The sequence below is a fragment of the Vombatus ursinus genome, unplaced genomic scaffold (assembly GCF_900497805.2).
Source record: "Vombatus ursinus unplaced genomic scaffold, bare-nosed wombat genome assembly UNPS02015255.1, whole genome shotgun sequence".
Taxonomy (NCBI): domain Eukaryota; kingdom Metazoa; phylum Chordata; class Mammalia; order Diprotodontia; family Vombatidae; genus Vombatus; species Vombatus ursinus.
This window is the reverse complement of record NW_020955033.1, coordinates 33,966,124-33,986,810: the sequence shown is the minus strand read 5'-3', so window position 1 is coordinate 33,986,810 and position 20,687 is coordinate 33,966,124. Positions and strand designations below refer to the sequence as shown.

The 20,687-nt window shown below is 38.5% G+C and overlaps 1 protein-coding gene across 6 annotated transcripts in view; it reads right to left on the bottom strand.

Annotated features, from left to right (window-relative positions):
- LOC114031914 (rho GTPase-activating protein 28-like) overlaps nt 1-20,687 on the bottom strand; it is a 192,690-nt gene that overhangs the window by 19,687 nt on the left and 152,316 nt on the right. For all 6 annotated transcript variants that reach the window (XM_027847117.1, XM_027847116.1, XM_027847120.1 and 3 more), the window contains exons 8-10: nt 16,530-16,607; nt 8,539-8,701; nt 2,958-3,040 (exon numbers count right to left, since the gene is read on the bottom strand). In XM_027847117.1, coding sequence (XP_027702918.1) covers nt 2,958-3,040; nt 8,539-8,701; nt 16,530-16,607 — 324 coding nt within the window. The remainder of the gene's footprint in view (nt 1-2,957; nt 3,041-8,538; nt 8,702-16,529; nt 16,608-20,687) is intronic.

Here is a 20,687-nt window from a genome sequence, read left to right as displayed (position 1 = left end):
TTGGAAATATTCAACAGAGGGAAGGCACTAGAATTAAGAAGGATTGGGAAAGGCTTCTTGTAGAAGGTCTATTTATTTGTTTTTTTTTCTCAAGGGCAGGGGAACACAGAGAGGGAAAAATCATTCTAACAGGGAGGCCCGGATTCCTACTGCTGTTTTATGACTTTACACTTGAAAATTATTTACCCAGGGTAGTGTCTCCTTCAGCTAAACTAAGGGGGGACAACTTGTTCAGATGGCACAAAAACCCAATCTTTCATCTAAAAATTTTAAAAGACTAAATGAGTTTTTTAAGATTTTATTTTTTGGATAAAATTTCCTCTGTTGTTTTTTTTCAGTTTCTCCTACTTTAGCCCTGCAAAGAGAAAAACTGAAGAGATCATTGAGAAGCAATCCTTGGCAAACTTCTGTTGGGGAAAAAAAAAAACTGTGAAAAGGTTCAAGGGGCCCTGCTGAGCCTTCCAGAGCTCATGGATTCCTCAAAGTGAGATGAAATCCCATAAGAATAGGAAATTTTGGCACTCTTGGTTTTGTTTTCTAGCTACAAAAGATATTGTGGGAAAATGGAGGCTCTTGCAGGGTCAACTAGTACTTTTCCGTCTCAATCTTAGTCACAACTGAAATGTGGGAAAAAAAAATATAATCAACTGTTTCAGAAAACCCAAAAGTATGACTAAGATCTTCTGGGGTTCTAGGTAGAAGAAGAGATTATTATTTAGCTTAAATTAGTTTGGTAAATTTTTGATTCTCAATTGTATATAACTAAGTAGGAAAGAGAATCCCTTTACACCAGCTTTGTATTTAGTGTTGTTATTCAGTTGTTTTTTAGTTGTATCTGACTCTTTGTGACCCATTTAGGGTTTTCCTGGCAAAGATACTGGAATGGTTTGTTATTTCCTTCTCCAGCTCATTTTACAGATGAGGAAACTGAGGCAAACAGGGTTAAGTGACTTGTTCAGGGTCCCACAGCTAGTAAGTACCTGAGGCCAGAAAGATGAGTCTTCCTGATTTCAGGCCTGGCATTCTACCCACTGTTCCACCTAGCTGCCCCAGATTCAGTTATGTTGGTTTAAATACCCAGGGTTGGGGGGCAGCTAGGTGGCACAGTGGATAGAGCACCAGCTCTGGAATCAGGAGGACCTGAGTTCAAATCCAGCCTCAAACCAGATACTTGACACTTGCCAGTTGTGTGACCCTGGGTAAGTCACTTAACCCTAAAAAAAAAAAATTAAATACAAATAAAATACTGAGGGTTGAAGTGGATTTTTTTCTTCTCTCAGTCACTAGTACTTTCACCTCAGTCCTGAAACCTCAAAGTACTCAAGTGACGTATGGATTCCTTCAGTAGTTAAGACATCAAAACAAACGACATAATTTTTATTAACTTTCAGGGATGGAAAGAGATATGAAGGAAAGGAACGTGTTTGATAAAAGCCCATGGACAACAACTCTATCACAGAATTCCAGAGCTGTAAGAGACCTCCGCTGTCCATCTGTCCCTAAACAGAAATCCTTTCTATAACATTTCTATAAACATTCAGACTTTGTTTGAGGACCTCCAGCAAAAGAGAGCTCACCACCTATTAAGATGGCCCTTTCCACTTTTTGACAGCTGTAATTATTGGGAATTATGGTCATTATCATCATATATTAACTAAAGGGAAATTCAAACCAAAACATTTTATTAATGACTTGACACACACAGATGACTTTAAGCTATATGACTCTATTGAAGAGAGAAGGATTTTATTCAATTCCCCCATTGGAGAAATTCCCTTTACCAATGCAAGTCAGTACCTTCTCTGCAACTGAGACTTTTACACACCTGCCTGGCACACCAAGAGGATGAATGACTTGCCCGGGGTCAAATGGTCAGTATGTCTCAGAGACCTGAATTCAAATCTTCTCTTAAAGGTTGGCTCTATGTGCTATTTGAAAATTCAATAAAATGTATCCTTTGTCTCATGGAATCTTCTCCCACAGAATGATATAAAAATGTTATTCAGACCTAATAAATATAAAAGTGTAATAAGTAAAAAATATGCCAAGGCATTATAGCAGCAGCAGCACCAGCTGCCACTAGATAGCACAGTGGATAGAGTGCCAGGCCTAGAGTCAAAAAGACCTGAGTTCAAATCCAGCTTTAGACACGTATTAGCTGTGTGATCCTGGACAAGTCACTTAACCCTGCTTGTCTCAGTCTTCATCTGTAAAATGAGCTGGAGAAGGACATGACAAGCCACTCCATGTCTTTGCCAATAAAACACCAAAAAGGGGTCACAAAGAATAGGATACAACTAAAGACTAACAAAAGTAGTAGTAGTAGTAGTAGTAGTAGTAGTAATAGTAATTAAAATCATAACACCGAAACTACTTCCCAGAGCAGTAGTAGTAGTTCAACTCTCTAAATAAATTCCCTCTGAATGAAGTCTATGAAACTTGTATGATCCAAATGTGGAACCTAATGGCCCTCCGTGGGCAGTAGACAGTCACACGTACCCATGTAGAAACTCTGACAAAGAAGAGTCATGAGGACTTGTTTATAGAAATCGATGAGTTTATGATAACCATACAAGATTAGGTCATTGCTACAAGAAATTACAGAAAGGACTTCCTTAAGGAGCCTGGATTTATTAATTAATTCAGGTTTTGGGTTTTTTTTTTTTTTTGCAAGAATATGGTAAAATCTAAGCAGTACTGTAGCATCTACTCAATTACTCGAAATAGACAATTAAGTAGCCAGAATTACACAGGGGTTCCCAGAAGCTGTAGAACAGTTTTGAGTTTATCATGGCTTATAACTATCCTAGGACTTTTGGGGACCCCTGTATATCTGAGAGGTCACAAAGCAGCAGCTTTGGGTAACTCAGTTGACATTGGGTTTTGTGACTTTCACTGTAAGAAATTCAGACTAACAGAGAGCATCACTGACTGTCAGTATGAATGATATGACCTACCTTGGCAGTATCTCTATTGGCATCAGGCAGAAGCATGATCAAAAGGTGCAAAGCTTGTAATTGCAATTTAATCTTGGAGATTCCTAAAAATATAACAGAAGCATCATCACACACTGTGAACTCCTTGGATGCACCCTGAAAACACTTGTTGCTAATATCTCGTGGCGCCAGAGGGCTACTGACAACTTTTAAAATGTCTTCAGCACAATGATGCAAAGTTTGCCCAAACTGGGTAGGGCTTCTGGCTGTTTAGACACCGTAACATATCACTTTTACGATATATGGTGGACAGATTAGCAAATGAAATACCCTATGATTTTGAAGGGTATATCAAATACTTTGAACTGATGCAAATAAGTGATATGATGGGTAAAGTGTTGAGTTTGGAGCCAGAATGAGCTGAGTTCAAATCCTGCCTCAGGTATTTGCTAACTGCATGACCATGGGTGAATCACTTTATCCCTCACAGCCTCAGTTTACTCATCTATAAAGTAAGGAGGTTGCACTTACTGATCTCTAATTTCTCTTCCATTTCTAAATAACCAAATTTTTTTCAGAGTGCTTTGTCATATATTATGCGACTGTGATACTGTAAACAAATTTACAAAGAATATAGTAAGCCGTGCTTTCATGTCTTGGTTGACCCCTAATTCCAATACTTAACTTGCAGATATACAGAAATAAAAGGGATAATCTCTGGGGACTCAATAGCATTGTCTTCCTAATAGAAGCACAAAACCAACTCGGATTCTATAATTTTTATGTCTGAGATTTGGCATCTGCCTCAGTTAGACAGAAGTCTGTCTCTTTCCCTGGAATCCTATCGATTCTGCTCTAAGGTTGAAGATTTTCTGAGTTATAACCAAAACTCAGAGCACACCAGAAAACCCTGACTTCCTTGTGCCACCCCTGTGTTCTCCTTAGAGATGGAAACTAGACTATATCATGGCCAAGGAATCCATGAATCAATGGAGAACTCTGAAATAAAAGGGAAATCTACATTTGCTTCTATGTAATGAGCGAAAGTCAGTGAAATGCAAACATGGCCTACATGTTTCAGTGAAATGCCAACACTTTTTCTCCTGACAAGGTATTGGATTATATGACATGATGGCACCTCATCAAGGAGATCAAATTGACCCTTTCATGCATGTGCATAGATTGGAGGGGGCGAGGGAATAGTGTGAACAGATGAATGGTGTGGCCCTAAATAAGAATTTGGCAGTGTGGGGAGGGGGGATGTTATCATTTAGAATTGGGACATCGTGTCTGAAGAAAATCTGTATGTGAATTTTTATAGATAAGCTCAGAGTTTGTAAATCAAACCTGATCAGAGGCAGATGAAACAGTGTGTTATACTATAAAGGATTTGACTACGCCTTATTCAGGCAGGCATCTTTAAGAAGCAATGTGTGTAATAGGCTCTCTGAAGTAACAAATAAGACTTTTATTTTAATACCTAAGGCATAGGCTGAGAGCTGCCTCTATAACCTTGAGCTAAGTGAATTTGAAGTCTTCTAGAGGAAAATAGTTGCAGATCTACACTGGAGACCTCAGTTTTTTGTCTGTAAAAATGTGGCAATTTAGATGAAATGATCATTAAGTTCTATTTCTTAATAGCAGTATCTAACATTTACAAAATGTCACAAAACCTCTGTTAGGTAAGGAGTACAAGTATTATTATATCCATTTCATGGATGAGCAAACTAAGGCTTGTCAAAGTGAAATGATTTGCTTAAGGTCATACAGCTAGTAAATATCAGAAGTTTCAAACTCCTTTCTAAGTCTAGCCCCTGACTAATATGCCATGATGCTTCTCTAATATGCTAAGTTAGTAATGTTATAGTCAAATAGAAATAGACCCCTGCAGGCTGCATACTAACCTAGAAAACCACAAATTAACATTATCTACATTGTATTGTGTTTTTATTACTTCATTAGACATATCTCACGCTTTCATCTGGTTCATGACACACTTGGGAGTTTTAGGGGCTGTGAGCTTGACATCTCTGTCCTAAGTCACCTTTTCCTTTATCTCAATCAATGATATGTAAATTACAAAAGAGCCTTTAAGGTTTAAAGACTAAATTGGGAAATGACTAGCTTTCATTTTACAGATGAATCCTAGGCATATGACTGTTTTTGTAGTTAATAGAATCCCTGATTGCACTGGTTGCAAAGTAGCTGTAATTCTTTTCTTTCTGGTTGGTCATTTATTTCCTGGGAAAAGATATTAGACTTTCCTAAATGTGTCTAAAGCTATGATTGATAGGCTATTAGTCCTTTAATTTTATGAGACTTTTTGGGAGCAAACTTTGGATAAAGAAAAGTAATTATAGTAATGGATAAGACCCTTCTCTCCCAGCCTCCTCTGGGATCCTTGAGAACTATAGCTTTAAGAGTGTACAGAACCCAGTGGAACACTCTGACTGTAGCCTTTGGGAAAATTTGTTTCCTTCGGGGCCCAAAAGGCCATTCTTCACCCTGGGTGGCAAGCCAGCTCTTTGATGTCACAGTGGGCTTGCCTGATAGCAAATCAGTCATCTGGAATGTGGCATTTTTCAGTTTCAAGGTGACATAAAGAAATGTGGAAGCTTTTACAAGTCACACAGCTATTTCTAAAATATTTTTCCAGGCTCATTTTATTCAGTGATTTGTAGGGACAGCAATCAGGCAATGAACTGTGGGGCTAAGAAAACAGATTTATTTTTATACTTTGCTTTAAAGGTGCGTCTCTGAACAGGCCTGGTCTCAGAGGCTGAAAATGACCTCGAGTTATGCTGTAACACTTGCAGAAATGAATGGTAGCCGTTTGTCAGCTGAATCGCCAAGCCGGGCTCCAAGGAAGGTTCACAAGTCTGCGCGTCTTTTCTAGGACAGTAGTCTTAATAGAAAAGCCCTATGCTTTACGATTTAAAAAGAAAAGGAGTCAGATATCCTTTCTACACTAGTTCTACTCATAGAAAGTATCCCATCTCAGCATACAGACAGATATTGCACTTGTGATTTCAATGGGATAAGGAATTCCTGCATGAATAATATCCCTCTACCAAGGCAGGTAGGCATTTTGGCTGCTTAGAGCAGGGCTTTGTAACCTGCTATCTATTGACAGATTTCAGGGAGTTTGCAAACTTGAATGAGAAAAAAAAAATTTATCTTTATTTCATTATAATTGGTTTCTATTGTAATACTATGCACTTTTATTTTGTGTATTTTATTTTATTTTACTTTTTTTGCTTTTTGGCGAGGCAATCAGGGTTAAGTGACTTGCCCAGAATCACACAGCTAGTAAGTGTCAAGTGTCTGAGGCTGCATTTGAACTCAGGTTCTCCCGACTCTAAGGCCAGAGCTCTATCCACTGTGCTACCTAGCTGCCTCTGTTTTGTGCATTTTAAAGACATGATTCTGAGAGGAATCCATGGGCCAAATCAAATTGCCAAAGAGGTCCATGACACAAAAGAAGGTAAGAGCTTTGGACCCGGAGTCAGAAAGACCTGAGTTCAAATCCAGCCTCAGACACTTCCTAATTTGTGTAACCCTGAGCAAATCACTTAATATCCATCTGACTCAGTTTTCTCAACAATAAAATGGGCATAATAACAGCACCTACTTCCCAGGGTTGTTAAGAGGATAAAAATGAGATAATGAGATACAGCACTTAGCAAATCTTAAAGTGATAAACAAATACTAGCTATTATTATCATTATCATTGAGTTGCTCAGAATGCTGAGAACTTGCTGCCCAGGGTTACACAGCCCATATACAACAAAAGCAAGACTTGAACTCAGGTCTTCTTAGTTCTGGGGCCAGCTCTCTATACCCATTATTCCATACTGCCACTCACTAGCTCTTATACAGAACAAATGATACTGGACTTTGATAAATGCAACCCAAATTTAAATCTCTCCTCCTAGAATAGGAAAGTTAATAATTCTTTTCTTTCCTGCCACTGATAGCTAAAAACTGAAATGATCTAGAAACATACTAATTTTAGGACAATGCTTTTTCTTATCAATTTAAGAGCTCACTAATTACCATCTCCTATAATAATTTTAATGATTTTGCAGCTCCTGAACAATCAGTGCCTTTACGGAGCATAGTCTGTAAATGAATATGCCTTTGGATGATTAAAATCCAATTGGAATTCTTACAAGGGATTAATGAAGCAGAGATTAAAGCTTCAGATAGAAAGTTGAAAAAAAAATCTTCCCTATTCTAATACTGACCAATTCTGAGACCTTGGTCAAAACACAATGTACAGTACTTCAGTTCTCTGTACTGCAAATTGGGTTTTGCAGCAAATTTTTGAGATAGAAGAAACCTCAGACATCTGGTCCAATCTTTCATTTTATGGATGGGAAAACTGAGGCATGAGGTAAGTCCAGTTTTCCTTCTGAATGGTTTCTGGATGAAGACTCCATCAAAGGAGATAGAAAGTTGGGGAATTTCCATTCATGGACTTTCCTGTATTAGGGGTAGCTGGGTAGCACAGTGGAAAAAGCACTGGACCTGGAGTCAGGAAATTCTGAGTTCATATCTACCCTCAGAAACATGCTAGCTATATGACCCTGGGCAACTCACTTGACCTCTGTTTGCCTCAGTTCCCTCATTTATAAAATGGAGATAATGATAGCACCTACTTCTAAGGGTTTTGGGGAAAATAAAAATGAGATAATACTTGTAAAAATGCTCTGCAAACCTTAAAGCACTATCCACATGCTAGTTATTAATTAGACTTGAGAAGCCATATAAAATCCCAGGTGCCTGAATTGTCCTCTGGATTATTGGCCTGTACTTGTTAAGGCCACTGGAGGAAGGCTGTATTTTTAGCTATCTCCAGGGATATTTGTTGAGCAAATTTAGTGTCAAGGAGAGCCTCTGTTCATTCCTTTCCTCATAACAGCTATTATCACCACCTCTTGACCCAGATTACCTGGAAAATACAATATAATGGCAGCGGGGAAGAAGTAAAATACCTATTCTTAGACAAGAGACCTTGATTTCTGGGCAATGGCGCTCAACAGCAGATAAAGGGCAAATCTGGACAAAATGAAGTTACCCTCAAGACCTGAGCTATGCAGCAGAGGTTCATGGAAATCAACCATCGACCAGGCAGATTCAACAGTTTCTTGTGGTAAAACATTCAGGGCAAAAAAGACAACTTTGGGGGGAAAAACAACTTCATTTCAATTCTGAATCTAGCGTCTGACCTGAGTTTGAATCCTGTCTCACATACTTACTAGCCGTGTGACTCTGGACAAGTCACTCAACCTCTGTCTGACTCAGTTTCCTTATCTGAAAAAATCACAGGGTTGTTGTGAGGAACAAATTAGATAAAACAGCTTGCAAACATTAAAATGCTATATAAATGCTAGCTGCTGCTGTTGCTACTATTATTATTACAACAAATACCCCCAAGTAACTAGAAATTTATAAAAAGAAGGGGGGGGAGATGCTTTCCTGCAAATGTGTTTTTCACCACGTTATTTCATAGGTCATGTCTCATCAGTTAACTTTCTTTGCTTCATGCTTCACGCTGTGGCATGTGGTTTATTTATGCTGAGATGCTGTTTTCACTTACTTTCCACTAAAGCAATGAAGGCAGGCAGATACTCCACAGTGAAGAGAGGGCTGGGCAGGTCTCTGATAAACATCTTTAGCAGTCCTGCTGCATCGTTGTTGCGCACTTGGTCCCAATCAAATGTATCTTCATAAAATTTGCTTTCAAGCTCTTGGCGGAGGTTCTGCAGCCAAAGGAAACAGTCAAATGTTCAATGACTGCCCTTCAACATTTCCCCTTTCCCCTCCCTCTGTGCTATGTCATTAACAAAGGTCATTTTTTTTTTGGATAGAGCACTGGGCCTGACTACGGTCAGGAAGACCTGAGTTCAAATCGGATCTCAGACACTTTGTTGGGTGAACCTGGGCAAGTCAACTTCCGTCTGCCTCGGTTTCCTCAACTGTAAAGTGCGGATAATAATAGCACCCAGATTAGTGGTGAGGATCACATGAGACAATATCCGTAAACTGCTTAGCACAATGCCTGGAACATGTTGTTATTGTTCGGTCGTTTCAGACTCACCATGACCTCGTTTGGGTTTTTCTTGGCAAAGATACAGGAGTGGTTTGCCATTTCCTTTTCCAGCTCATTTTACAGATGAGGAAACTGAGGCCAACAGGGTGAAGTAACTTGCCCAAGGTCACACATATAGTAAGAGTCTGAGGCCAAATTTGAACTCAGGAAGACGAAGCTTTCTGATTCCAAGCCCAGTCCTCTATCCACTGCACCGCCTAGTTGCCCCGGCACACAGTAGGTCCTATATAAATGCTTATCCCTTTCCCTTTCCAAGTGACACAAGGATTCTGAACTGCTATTTTCAACAGGGGTTAGGGTCAGGCCCCACATGGCTCCCCTAGAGTAAAGAGCTTTTAAAATCCTGATTGCCCAAGGTCAGACCACTGCTCCTTTAAAAAGGGAATAGTCAGACTTTGTTTTGTTGAAGCAATTTGACAACTGTTCTAGTTCCCTTCTGTCCTTGAGCTCTAACTCTGACACTAAGGCACTAGTTTTCAGACTTTAGCCTTAGATTCTTGACTCAGGCCCTTCTTGATTCTGATTTTGCCTCCTCTCTCTGCTCCCCAGTTCTCCCCAAAGCACGTTGTTTCCCAGGCTCAGACTTCCTGTCTTACACTTCCGAACATTCCCAACTAACCTGAACTGTATCCTCCTTAGCCACTTTTCTTCTCCCTAGTCATGTTCCTTCCCAGCACAACCCTCCACCCCAGTCCCACTTTGGTATCTTCTATGGTTCATTTACCTGACTATGTCCTTCTGGATTCCAATCCTGTGCTTAATTGTCCAGCTCAAACAGATCACATCTACCCCTAAATATAGGCATAGCTCCTATACATAGGAACTATGCTATCCCTGGTACTGGCATCCTCTGCTCCAACAGCTGGCTCATGTTTTCCTCTAGTTTATCGGTACCTATTCTATGCTCTCAGATGCCTCCCCAGTGGCTGGTCACCTGCAATACTAAGCCCATCTATATTACAGGTTTGTGTACTGGTATTTGAAAATGACAGTATCTGAATAATAATTTCTAAATGAATATCTTTTATGGGTGTTCTAATAGTTTCTTGGAGAAAAAAAACAATTTTGAAAGCATGACTAATTCTATATAAATACATACTTCTTTTCACTCTGACCATAATTTCATTTCAGTGGTCTTGGCAAAATACCTTCTCTTCCCACAAAGCAAATGCTCTGGGCTTGGACAAAGCTTCCCTTTCCCTTTCCCCTCTTCCTTTTCTAGCCTCAAGCAAGAAAGTATGTCCCTCAGATGGTTCACATACAGAATGGGAACATGCCCAATAAAGATGATATTACTTCTTTCTGCACACGTAGAATAATGACATATTCCAGGAGTGGTGCTGGCAGTTTTTTCAGCCAAGACATACAGGCCTCTTCCACATGTGTTGGGTTTTTTTTTTTTCTTGAGTGTCTGAGCTTTCATAACTTAAAAAGCCTCTTCTGGCTTTTTAAATCTTGAAAATGGTTTTCAAAGATTATTTGGCCTCTAAAAAAGTCTAATAGGCCTGACTGGTTTATATTCAGGATACCCACTTTTACTTGTCACCTTTTTTCTAATGCTTCCCCCCCCCAAAGTCAATCTTGTGCCTTACTGCTTATGTTATCATGAGATTAATAGAATACACGGCTTTGCCTTAAACAAACATGAGGAGAGTCCCTCCAAAGATCCTGATTTCCATGAGAAGGTGACTAGAACAGAGAGGCTGATAATAATTAGCTTATGGACAATTCCAACCAAGTTTCCTCAGGGGTGTATCTAATTTTAAGCCACATGTGATCTGCTTTCAACTAAAAAAAATTTTTTAAATTTATTAAGCACCTACTATGTGCTAGGCACTTTGTCAAATGGTGACCAATTTGCTCTATAGCTCCCTGTCTTTTGCCACTACATCCTAATTTCAATCAGCAGACATATGAAATGTTTGAAATACAGCAGAAAAATGGCTTGGTACTTGGACTCTTTAGAATCGTGAAGATTTGATTTATGTCCCTGAGAAACTTTCAAGCCAACAGAGATAAGATAGATCACTACGCATTCAAACAACGGTCAATATATTTTATAAAGCAGATATCCTTGTGGGGAGGATTTCACAGAAGATTTCACAGGTTTAGGGAACTTTCTAAGTGGAAACTCATTCTACCAATGCAGGATAAATAAATCATCTGTAATGACTTGAGATAATTAATATGAAAAAAGCTATATACCTCCAGAGAGAGATATGATGAATTCTGAATGCAGACTGAAGCAAACTTTTATTTCCACTTTCTTTATGTTTCTTGCTTTGATTGTTTTGGGGATATTTTGCAACATGGCTAATATGAAATATGTTTTGCATGACTTCACATGTATAATTGATATCATATTGCTTTCATTCTCAGTGGAGGGAGAAAATTTGGAACTCATTTTTTAAAATGAATGTTAAAAATAAATTTTAAAAAATCATCTATAACTTATAGTCTTAGCTGTTTGAGGCACTGAGACTTGTCTGTGGTCATGGAACTAGTATGTTCTCAGGAGGGAGCTCAGCTTAGGTCTTCCTTACTCCATTACACTACATAGTCACTGAAAAGAATAACAGGCAGAAAGATTGCTTTAAAAAGAGCTCCATTCCTGCCATCCGTTATCTAGAAAGTCTGTTCTAAGGCAATGGAATAAAGGAGAAATGTGGTGCAGTAGCAACATCTGATTTGGAATCTGAAGACCTGGGTTCAAAGTCCAACAATGCAATCATAGGCAAATCAAACCTCTGCCTTTGTTTCCTAATCTGTAAAATGGGGTAATAATGGGAGAAGCAGTTTGTTTTTTTTTTTAAATAGCACATAAACTGTGGATGTCTGGAGAATTCAAACAACAACAGAAGTACCAAGGATACCATGGGGCTGTTCTTTTTTTTTTTTTTAATTAACAGAAAGAAAACCAACCGTCCTTTGTTTCTGCCATAGCAGAATGTTGGCCCAGCTTAAAGTCTGGAGACAGCTGAACCAGGTGCAAAAACTGTATTTTGCCAAACAGAAGGGAAAAAAAAAGCAGAGGGGAATTGTGAAGGATATCATGTTATCTGTTCAAGGTTAATGAGACTAGGAGACCAAGAAATTCATGAACTTAAGTCACCCCTAAGAGAAAAAAAAATGTTGCTTTCGTTTGTGAGAAAGGTTGTTTGTTAGGTTGGGTTTTTTTTGAGTAAATGTTGCAAGAGCCTGCATCTTTAGATGTAATAACAAGGAAACCAATATAGCAGCTAAAATGATTAGAAAACAGTCCATCCTGAGAAATACTGAAACCTAGAATGAAGAAAATCTCACAGATCACATATTCGACCCTCTTCCATAAAATATATTTCCCCGGTGCTTAGTTCAAGTGTCCTTCCTTTATTAAGAAGAAAGTCACTGAAAAAGAAAAAGCTTTTAACTGCTTCCAACTAGTGCAGGCCTCACAAATCAGGATTGACTTGGCATCTGCACATCCTGTCTGGCTGAAACCAGTGATTTCCCCTCTGCACCAGCCTTCCAGTAATTTTTTAATGAAGTTTTTAATATATTAAAAAACTAGGCAAGAATTTTACAGTGGTACATTTTAGAAACCATGTTTTTGGTGTCATTATACTGGCTGAATTTGAACCTACCAAGAAAAATGGAGACTTAAAATCTTATGTATTTTATTTAAAAATACACTGCTTATGTTCTCCACTTGTGACTAGAAGACTAAGAAATGCAGTTACACATAATTTAATAAAAAGTCTGGCTAAGGAAAAGCAATCCAGAGTTATTCAATATTTAGGATATAAGGTTACAATTCCTTTCTAATAACATTTTTTTTCCCTTTTGCTCCTCTACATTGTTCTCTCAAACATCTTCCTATTTGCTTTTTTGGATCCCAAATGATTAGAATAGCTGGATTACATTCTCCTTTTGAATCAGAAGGGTGAAATAAAGAACCTGAACATTATTAAATACATCAGTAGAGAAGGGTTGCTTTTAAAACACGGGCATTTTCATGTTGACCATAGCTCAGGAATATACTTGTGTAAAAGTAGCCACAAAGAATCTGGCACTGGAGAATCATTAACCCCACTTAAAAGTAAGATTTGTAAGCATTTTCAAACAAAAGCTTAGGAGTAAGTTGTGATTGTCCATGAAATGTTTATAATGTGCCATAACGCACATATATAAGATGTCTTGTATTACGTCTTCTGCACTTAGTTATAAAAAGGAAAGAGATTTTTAATCACATCCACATGTTGTGTTTTTTTTCTAAACACACACATACACACACACACACAGCCTGAACCAGTTGGAATGTCTGCAAATCCAAATGTCACAATAATATATGAAGGCTTAGAAAGATAGGATCTGGTTCTGCTTAGGAAACTTGTTTCCTTGACTTCTGATTGGTTGCCTGATTAGACAGACTGAAACAAACCAAGATTGAACTCGAAAGCGTTATCTTTCATCTGTAAATTTAGAACGTGCCTATTACGGACTGACTCCCTCTCTCTCTCTTTCCTCCTCCTTTTCCAGTGCTTTCCTTCAGACTTCTGTATAAGAACCTATGGGGTCAAGATTCATGATTCACGCATATGCTTTACAGAAACTATAGACCTAGACTTTAGGACACAATCTAGTCCATTTTCCTGTCTTCAAAAGTAGCTTGTGCCTAACAACAAACTCTTCATGTACGCATACCTTCAGAGTGGAGGCCTCACAAAGCTGACATTTATGGGGGCTTTTCTTTCAGGAACATTTCTTTCTTTATCTTGCCTTATAATTTGTACCCCTGGCCTATACCATGGTTTAAAAGCCCCAAAAAAGAATAGTATCTAGTCACAATTTATAGGCAGGCAGGTGACAAAGAGGACAGAAAGCTGGATTTGGAGTCAAGGTGACCTGAGTTCAAAACCTGTCTCTTATACTTGCTAGCTGCAAGAAACAAATCATTCAACCCAGGGGTTCTTAACCTGGGATCCAAGAACTTTTAAAAATACATATTTTGATTAAATTTATTTCAATATAATTGGTTTTCTTGGTTATCATATAAGCCAAAGGTTCTTAACCTTAGATTCATGGTCTCTTAAAAAAATCCTTTGAAAACTATGTCAAAATAATTATTTTCTTCAGTAATCTTATGTATTTTATTTTATGCATTAAGAAACAAAATACTGAGGAGGGCTTCTCCATAGGATTCACTTTACCAGGCTACAAAAGGGATCTACAACACAAAAAAGTGAAGAACCCTTGATTTAACCTATTTCAGGCTTAGTTTCCTCATCTGTAAAATGGGGATAATAATAGCACCCACCTCACAAAGTTGTTGTAAAGCACTTTTTGTAGATTATCTCATATGCACTTCACAAGGTGGTTGGTTGTGAGATGCATATGAGATAATCTACATAAAGTGCTTTACAAATCTTCAAGTGCCATATAGTGTCTTTTATTATTCTATTAATCCAACCCTTTATTGTTGTTGTTGTTGTTGAATCATTTCTGTCCTGTCCGACACTTCATGACCCCATTTGGGGTTTTCTTGGCAAAAGTGCTAAGGTAGTCTGCCCTTTCCTTCTCCAGCTCATTTTACAGATAAGGAAACTGAGGCAAACAGGGTTTAGGGACTTGCCCAGGGTCACACAGAGTGTGAATTTGAACTCAAGTCTTCCTGACTCCAAGTCTGGCACTCTATCCACTATGCCACCTAGCTGCCCTATTAATTCCCCTACAAATACAAATTCTTATAAGTACATAACAGCAGAATTGAAGAAGGGATATCCCTTCAGTTCTACAAATTCTCTGTACTTAGCTTGAGAACCAAAATAAGTATATACTCCCCACCTCCCACTGGTTTTCTGTGACCCTCCATCAGCTGCGATCACTCCTCCTTTCTCAGGATCCTGAATCCTATATATAAAAGGGGAACGTTCATAAAGCTAGACTTAATGAGAGGGGCTTTTCCTTCATAGGTACATCTTCCTTTAATTAGATCTTCACTCGTACCAAAGGAAAAGAAAGTAGCAACTATGCCCTAGAGGGTCCAGATTTTTCCTACTGAGAACAGGGGTTTTAAAACTGTTGCATGAGAACCAGGAGAACATTGTACATAGTAACAGCAACACTGTGTGATGATCAACTATGATAGACTCAGCTCTTCTCAGCAACCCAATGATCTAAGACAGTTACAAAGGATTCATGATGGAAAATGCTATCCACATCCAGAGAAAATATTATGAAGTCTGAATGAAGACTGAAGCATACAATTTCACTTTTTTTTCTTCATGGTTTTTCTCTTTTATTCTATTTCTTCTTTTACAACATGACTAACGTAGAAATATGTTTAACACGATTGCACATGAATAACCTATATCAGACCGTTTGCTATCCTGGGGAGAAGGTGGGGGAGGAAAGGAGAAAAATTTATAACTCAAAATCTTATAAAAATGAATGCTGAAACTATCTTTACATGTAATTGGAAAAAAATAAAATTCTATTTAAAAAAAAGTTGCATGAGTGAATGTGATTTTTGCCACTCAAGATCACTATAAAGCCACCCTCCAAAGTTAATGGAGAAATCAAATTAAAGCAAATGATAGAAACAAAGTGGCATTATAAAATATTTACTAACTTCATAGAAGACAGAAACGTTTCTAACTTGAAAGTATATTACACACAAAGCAGCAACTGAAAACTCCAGTTTTTATAAAAATAAAATCATTCTTATGGCCCCTGATTATAAAATTAAGACTAAGCCTCAGAGGAGTTTGTTGTAGGATGTGTTTTTGAATACACATAAGGGACCCAAGGCAACAGTCTGGTCCCCATGTCTGCAGAACAAATATCTAATCCTAAGGTTTCTAGTTTAATTTTCTCTAGCTTACGGAAATGATTTTATATTCACTTACCTGAGTATATCCTATTCTGCCAGTTGGATATAGGCTTCTTGAAGGCAAAGACTGTTTTGCATTTGCATACACACAGCCTACCTTGCATATAATATAAAAGGTATTTCAAAGTTAAATCGGGCAGCTAAGTGTTGCAGCAAATAGAGTGCCCAGCATGGAGTCAGAAAGACTCATCTTCTTGAGTTTAAATCTGGCCTCTGACATTTACTAGCTGTGTGACCCTGGGTGAGTCAGTTAAGCCTGTTGGCCTCAGTTTTCTCATCTGTAAAATGAGCCGGAGAAGGAAATGGTAAGGCACTCCAGTATCCTCTCCAAGAAAACCCAAAGTGGGGTCATGAAGTGAGACACAATTGAAACTGGACAACAGCTGAATTGGATTGAACTGAATGTGGATTTGACAAATAAGATGAGATAAATCAAGTAATGCAATTACAGATTTATAAACTATAAGGGTTAAATGCCATGCCAAGTCTTAGCATTATTGTTTTTATCCACGTCCCATCAAATTCAAATAAAACAGGTAACTCTAGAAATGACCCAAGTACGAACTGAACTTAAATCTCCAATCGGGACAGAGGAAATGCATGGTACCTTCACTCTGGACGCAGATCCTGGGACTCGAAGAATTCCTTCTGTTTCCAAACCTGTTTCTTCAAGTTTCTGCAAAAGCTAAAATATAATGGTGTGTTTAAAAACATGTCTTCCGTCTGATTTGAAAAAAAAAAATTGCCTAAATAACAGTCATTCAATATTATTTTTTAAAAATTACATACAAATAAAATCATTAGGACATTTCTCATACATGAGAAATCAAGCCACTAGGTGGACACAGTCAATAGAGCACCGGACTTGGAGTCAGGAAGACCTGAATTCAAATCCATCCTGATAACACTTAACAGCTGTGTGAACCTGGGCAAGTCACTTAACCTCTGTCTTTCTCAATTTCCTCAATGAGGACAATGATAGCACCTACTACCATTATCACTATCAGGGTTTTTTGTGAGCATCAAATGAGATAAAAATCTGTAAAGTACTTAGTAGAGGGCCTGGAAGGTGATAATACATGCTTGTTTCCTTCCTCATACCTACTTAATAGTTAATGTGTTGTTGTTTTTGAGTTGTTTCAGTCACGTCTGACTCTCTGTGACCTCATTTGGAGTTTTCTTGGCAGAGATACTGATGGTGCGTGTTGTTATTGTTGTTGAGTTGTTAATGTCGTGTCCAACTCTCTGTGACCCCCTTTGGGGTTTTCTTGGCTAAGTTACTGTCATGGCTTGCCATTTCCTTCTCCAGCTCATTTTACAGATGAGGAAACTGAGGCAAACAGCGTGAAGTGACTTGCTCAGGGTTACAGTTCTGAAGCCAAATTTGAACTCAGGTCCTCCTGACTGTAGGGCCACTGCTCTATCCACTGCACCACCCAGCTGCCCAGCTAATAGTTAACGCACAAAACTTTTATCAGATATTTAAATGTCTGTGGGTTTTTTGTTGTTGCTGTTATTTTTCTTTGTTGTATCAAACTTCACAGTGTTCATTGATCCATTAAAATTCTTTCATGGTGATGTCTTAAAAAAATCGTATAATTTAGTTGTTCCAAATGAGAGCATAAACTAACAAGAAAGCTTCAGGGGTCTTATGCTACATCCGTCATGGCATGAATTCTATCGCCAGTCTTGTAAACTTTGGTTAAGTAACTAGAGTCCTTCTGGAGACAGGTTCACAGCAGGAAGGAAGATAAAAGATACAATCATCTCTAGATCTGGCAACAAAAAAATAGTACTGAAAGCTGGAAGAATGTGTTATCAACTGAAAGTATTATACTGTGGTTTCTCAGACTTGAATTTAATATAAAGTTTCTTTGAACTCCATCTTTTATATAGTGCATGAATAGAAGTATTCAGTATTTGGTACCTTGAAAGTGACTCAGGAGGAAAAGCTCAGGTTGTTGCTGGATATTCAGCTGGGCAGGGGCACAATTTGGGGAGCCAGTATGCAAAGAAGGAGAAGAAACTTACAAAGATTTTAGTTCTTAACGAGTATATGACAATAGTTCATCCAGCATTTTAAAGGTACTATTTTAAATTTAGAAACGTTTGAATTAATGGATATTTTTCTGCTTTGACATTTTAACTATGCCACTGGATGTCACTATAGATTCAGTTATGCAAATCAATGAAAATCTCCTGGGTAACAAAAAGAAATATTGTTTAAAAAGCAATAAGGATACCTGCAAATACAATTTGTATAACATAAAAATGTTTTGCAAAATGCTTCCCTAAAAATATTTCTTTATGAGGGTCACAGCCACACTAAGAAAAAAGAGCTCCAAGTAACCAATTGTTTACTGTTGCTCATCAGCATTTGGAAGATAAGCTCTCAAAATGTAAAACTATTTTTAAAGGCTAACGTAACATGCAGTTGTATACGGAAACAACTAACTTGCTAAATGCCTTTGGTTACAAAAACACGTCGTCTTTTATTCTAAACTGTACAACAAATATATTAAATTTGGAGAAACTATTAGGGAAAAAATAAAGTAAGCAACTTGTGAAAGTACCTGCCATCTCCTTTCGTGCAAAACAAAACGTAGAGAAAATCTGGTATCAGTCACTATATGTTCATTGGAAGCAGGTGCATAGATTTGGAGCTGGTAGGAACTTGAGAGATCATTTAGTCTAACCTCCTGAGGGTATACATGAGGAAACTGAGGTCCTCATGGTGTAGATGAGGAAAGACAGGTGAAGTCACTTAGTCAAGATAACATAGTTAAGGTAAGAAATGGGATTTGAACTCAGATCTTTAGACTCCAGTTCCAATTCTTTTTCCACGACAATACTCTGCCTCTAAATGAATTCCCTCAACTCCTGAGCTTCCCTTCAGCACTTCTTTCCTCTTCTCCATATCCTCATCTGCTCTCTAATCTAATAAGAGAAAGAGGCAGCCCCCTTCCTTCCTAAACTGAATCCTTCTACCAATACCCTTCACCTCACCTCTTCAATCAATTATCACTCTCTCTCTATATATTTTAACTCTCTCCCTCTCTAATGGTTTCCTACCCTTAAATAGCAAATATGCCTAGATCTTCACTGTATCTTTTTTCCCCTAAGTGAATCCTTTCCCATGATTTTGTCAATGCCATCAAGTCATCATCTCATGTGGTTCCCAACTCTTCACTGTTAAACTCTCTTTCTTTTTCCCCTCCATATTCTTGCCTCCCTTGACCCACTGCGATCTGACTTCCATCCTCACCACGTTACTGAAATAATTCTCTGCAATATCACAATGATCTCCTTATCATCAAATATGATATATTTTTTTAAATCTGGCTTTACCATCCTTGATTTCTTTATGTCACATGACACTGTGGCCCATCCCCTCTCCCTCTAGTTTCATTCCACTTTCAAGATTCTCCTACCTTTCTGATCATTTCTTCTCTGACTTTTTGGCTGGCTCCTCTCCATCCCCCTACCACATAAACATGAGGGTTTCCTAAGATTCGGTCCAAGGCCCCCTTATCTTCTCTTCCTATACTCTCTCCCTTAGTGACTTCATCCACTCTCATAGCTTCCATTACACTCTCAATGCAGGTGATTCCCAATTCTACATCTTCCCTCACAGCTTTGCCCCAGGGATCCAAACCCATATTTCCAATTGCCTGTTAGATATTCCCCTGGATGTCCTTGCAACCTCTGAAATTTCTCCACCCAAATCTAGCCCTCCCTCAGCCTCTTCTCTTTCTGTTTGCAACATAATTTGTCCAGTCTCCCCAAGCTCATAGTCTTTGTGCCATCTCATATGACACTTCACTCCATACATCCGTTCACTTTCTAAACCCTATTTTTCCCACTTCGATAAAGTTCCTTGCAGCCATATTCTCTACTCCCACTACAATCACCATATTTCATGGGATCACAGACTGAGTTGGAAAGGACTTTTGGCTCCTTCTAATGCAGGTAGGTGGCATAGCAGACAGAGCACTAGGATTAGAATCAGGAAGACTCATCTTCATGAGTTCAAATCCAGCCTCAGATACGTCCTAGCTGTGTGACCGTGGGCAAGTCACTTATCCCTGTTTGCCTCAGTTCCTCATCTATAAAATAAGATGGAGAAAGAAATGGCAAACCATTTCAGTATCTTTGCCAAGAAAACCCCAAAGAGTGGGACACAACTGAAAAATGACTCAACAACAATGCAATCCCTTCATCTGACAGGTGAGAAAAACTGAGGCCCAAAGAGGTAAATGAGTTGCCCAAGGCAACAAAGGCAGTAAGTGCCAGAGCTGAGATTCAAACCCATATCCTTTAACTATAAATCCAGTACTCTTTCCATTGCAACAAGCTGCCTTATATCTTAAGCCCTAATCTCTTTTCAACCAGACCATAGTCATAGGCTTCAAACTGTTCATCCTGTTTCTATTCCATGTGTTTCTTAAGTCATCCTTCACCCTACTACTCAAGTTATCTTCATAATATACTGCAATGCTCCTGCCACCCCTATCCTCAACAACTTTCTATGTCTCCTCACTGCCTACCAAATAAATGCAAAGTTTACAAACCCGGCATTCAAAGTCCTCTACAATCTGAATCCAGCCTTACCGCATCTTACTCCCTTTCAGGTGTTCTATATTCCAGTAGAAAACAAAGTAGACTTACTCTCTAGCCATTATTCTTGTCCTGCCTGCTCTCGCCTCTGTGCTTTGCTTATACTGTGTATTCACCTTACCATCTCTCCACTATCCCTCCCCTCTGA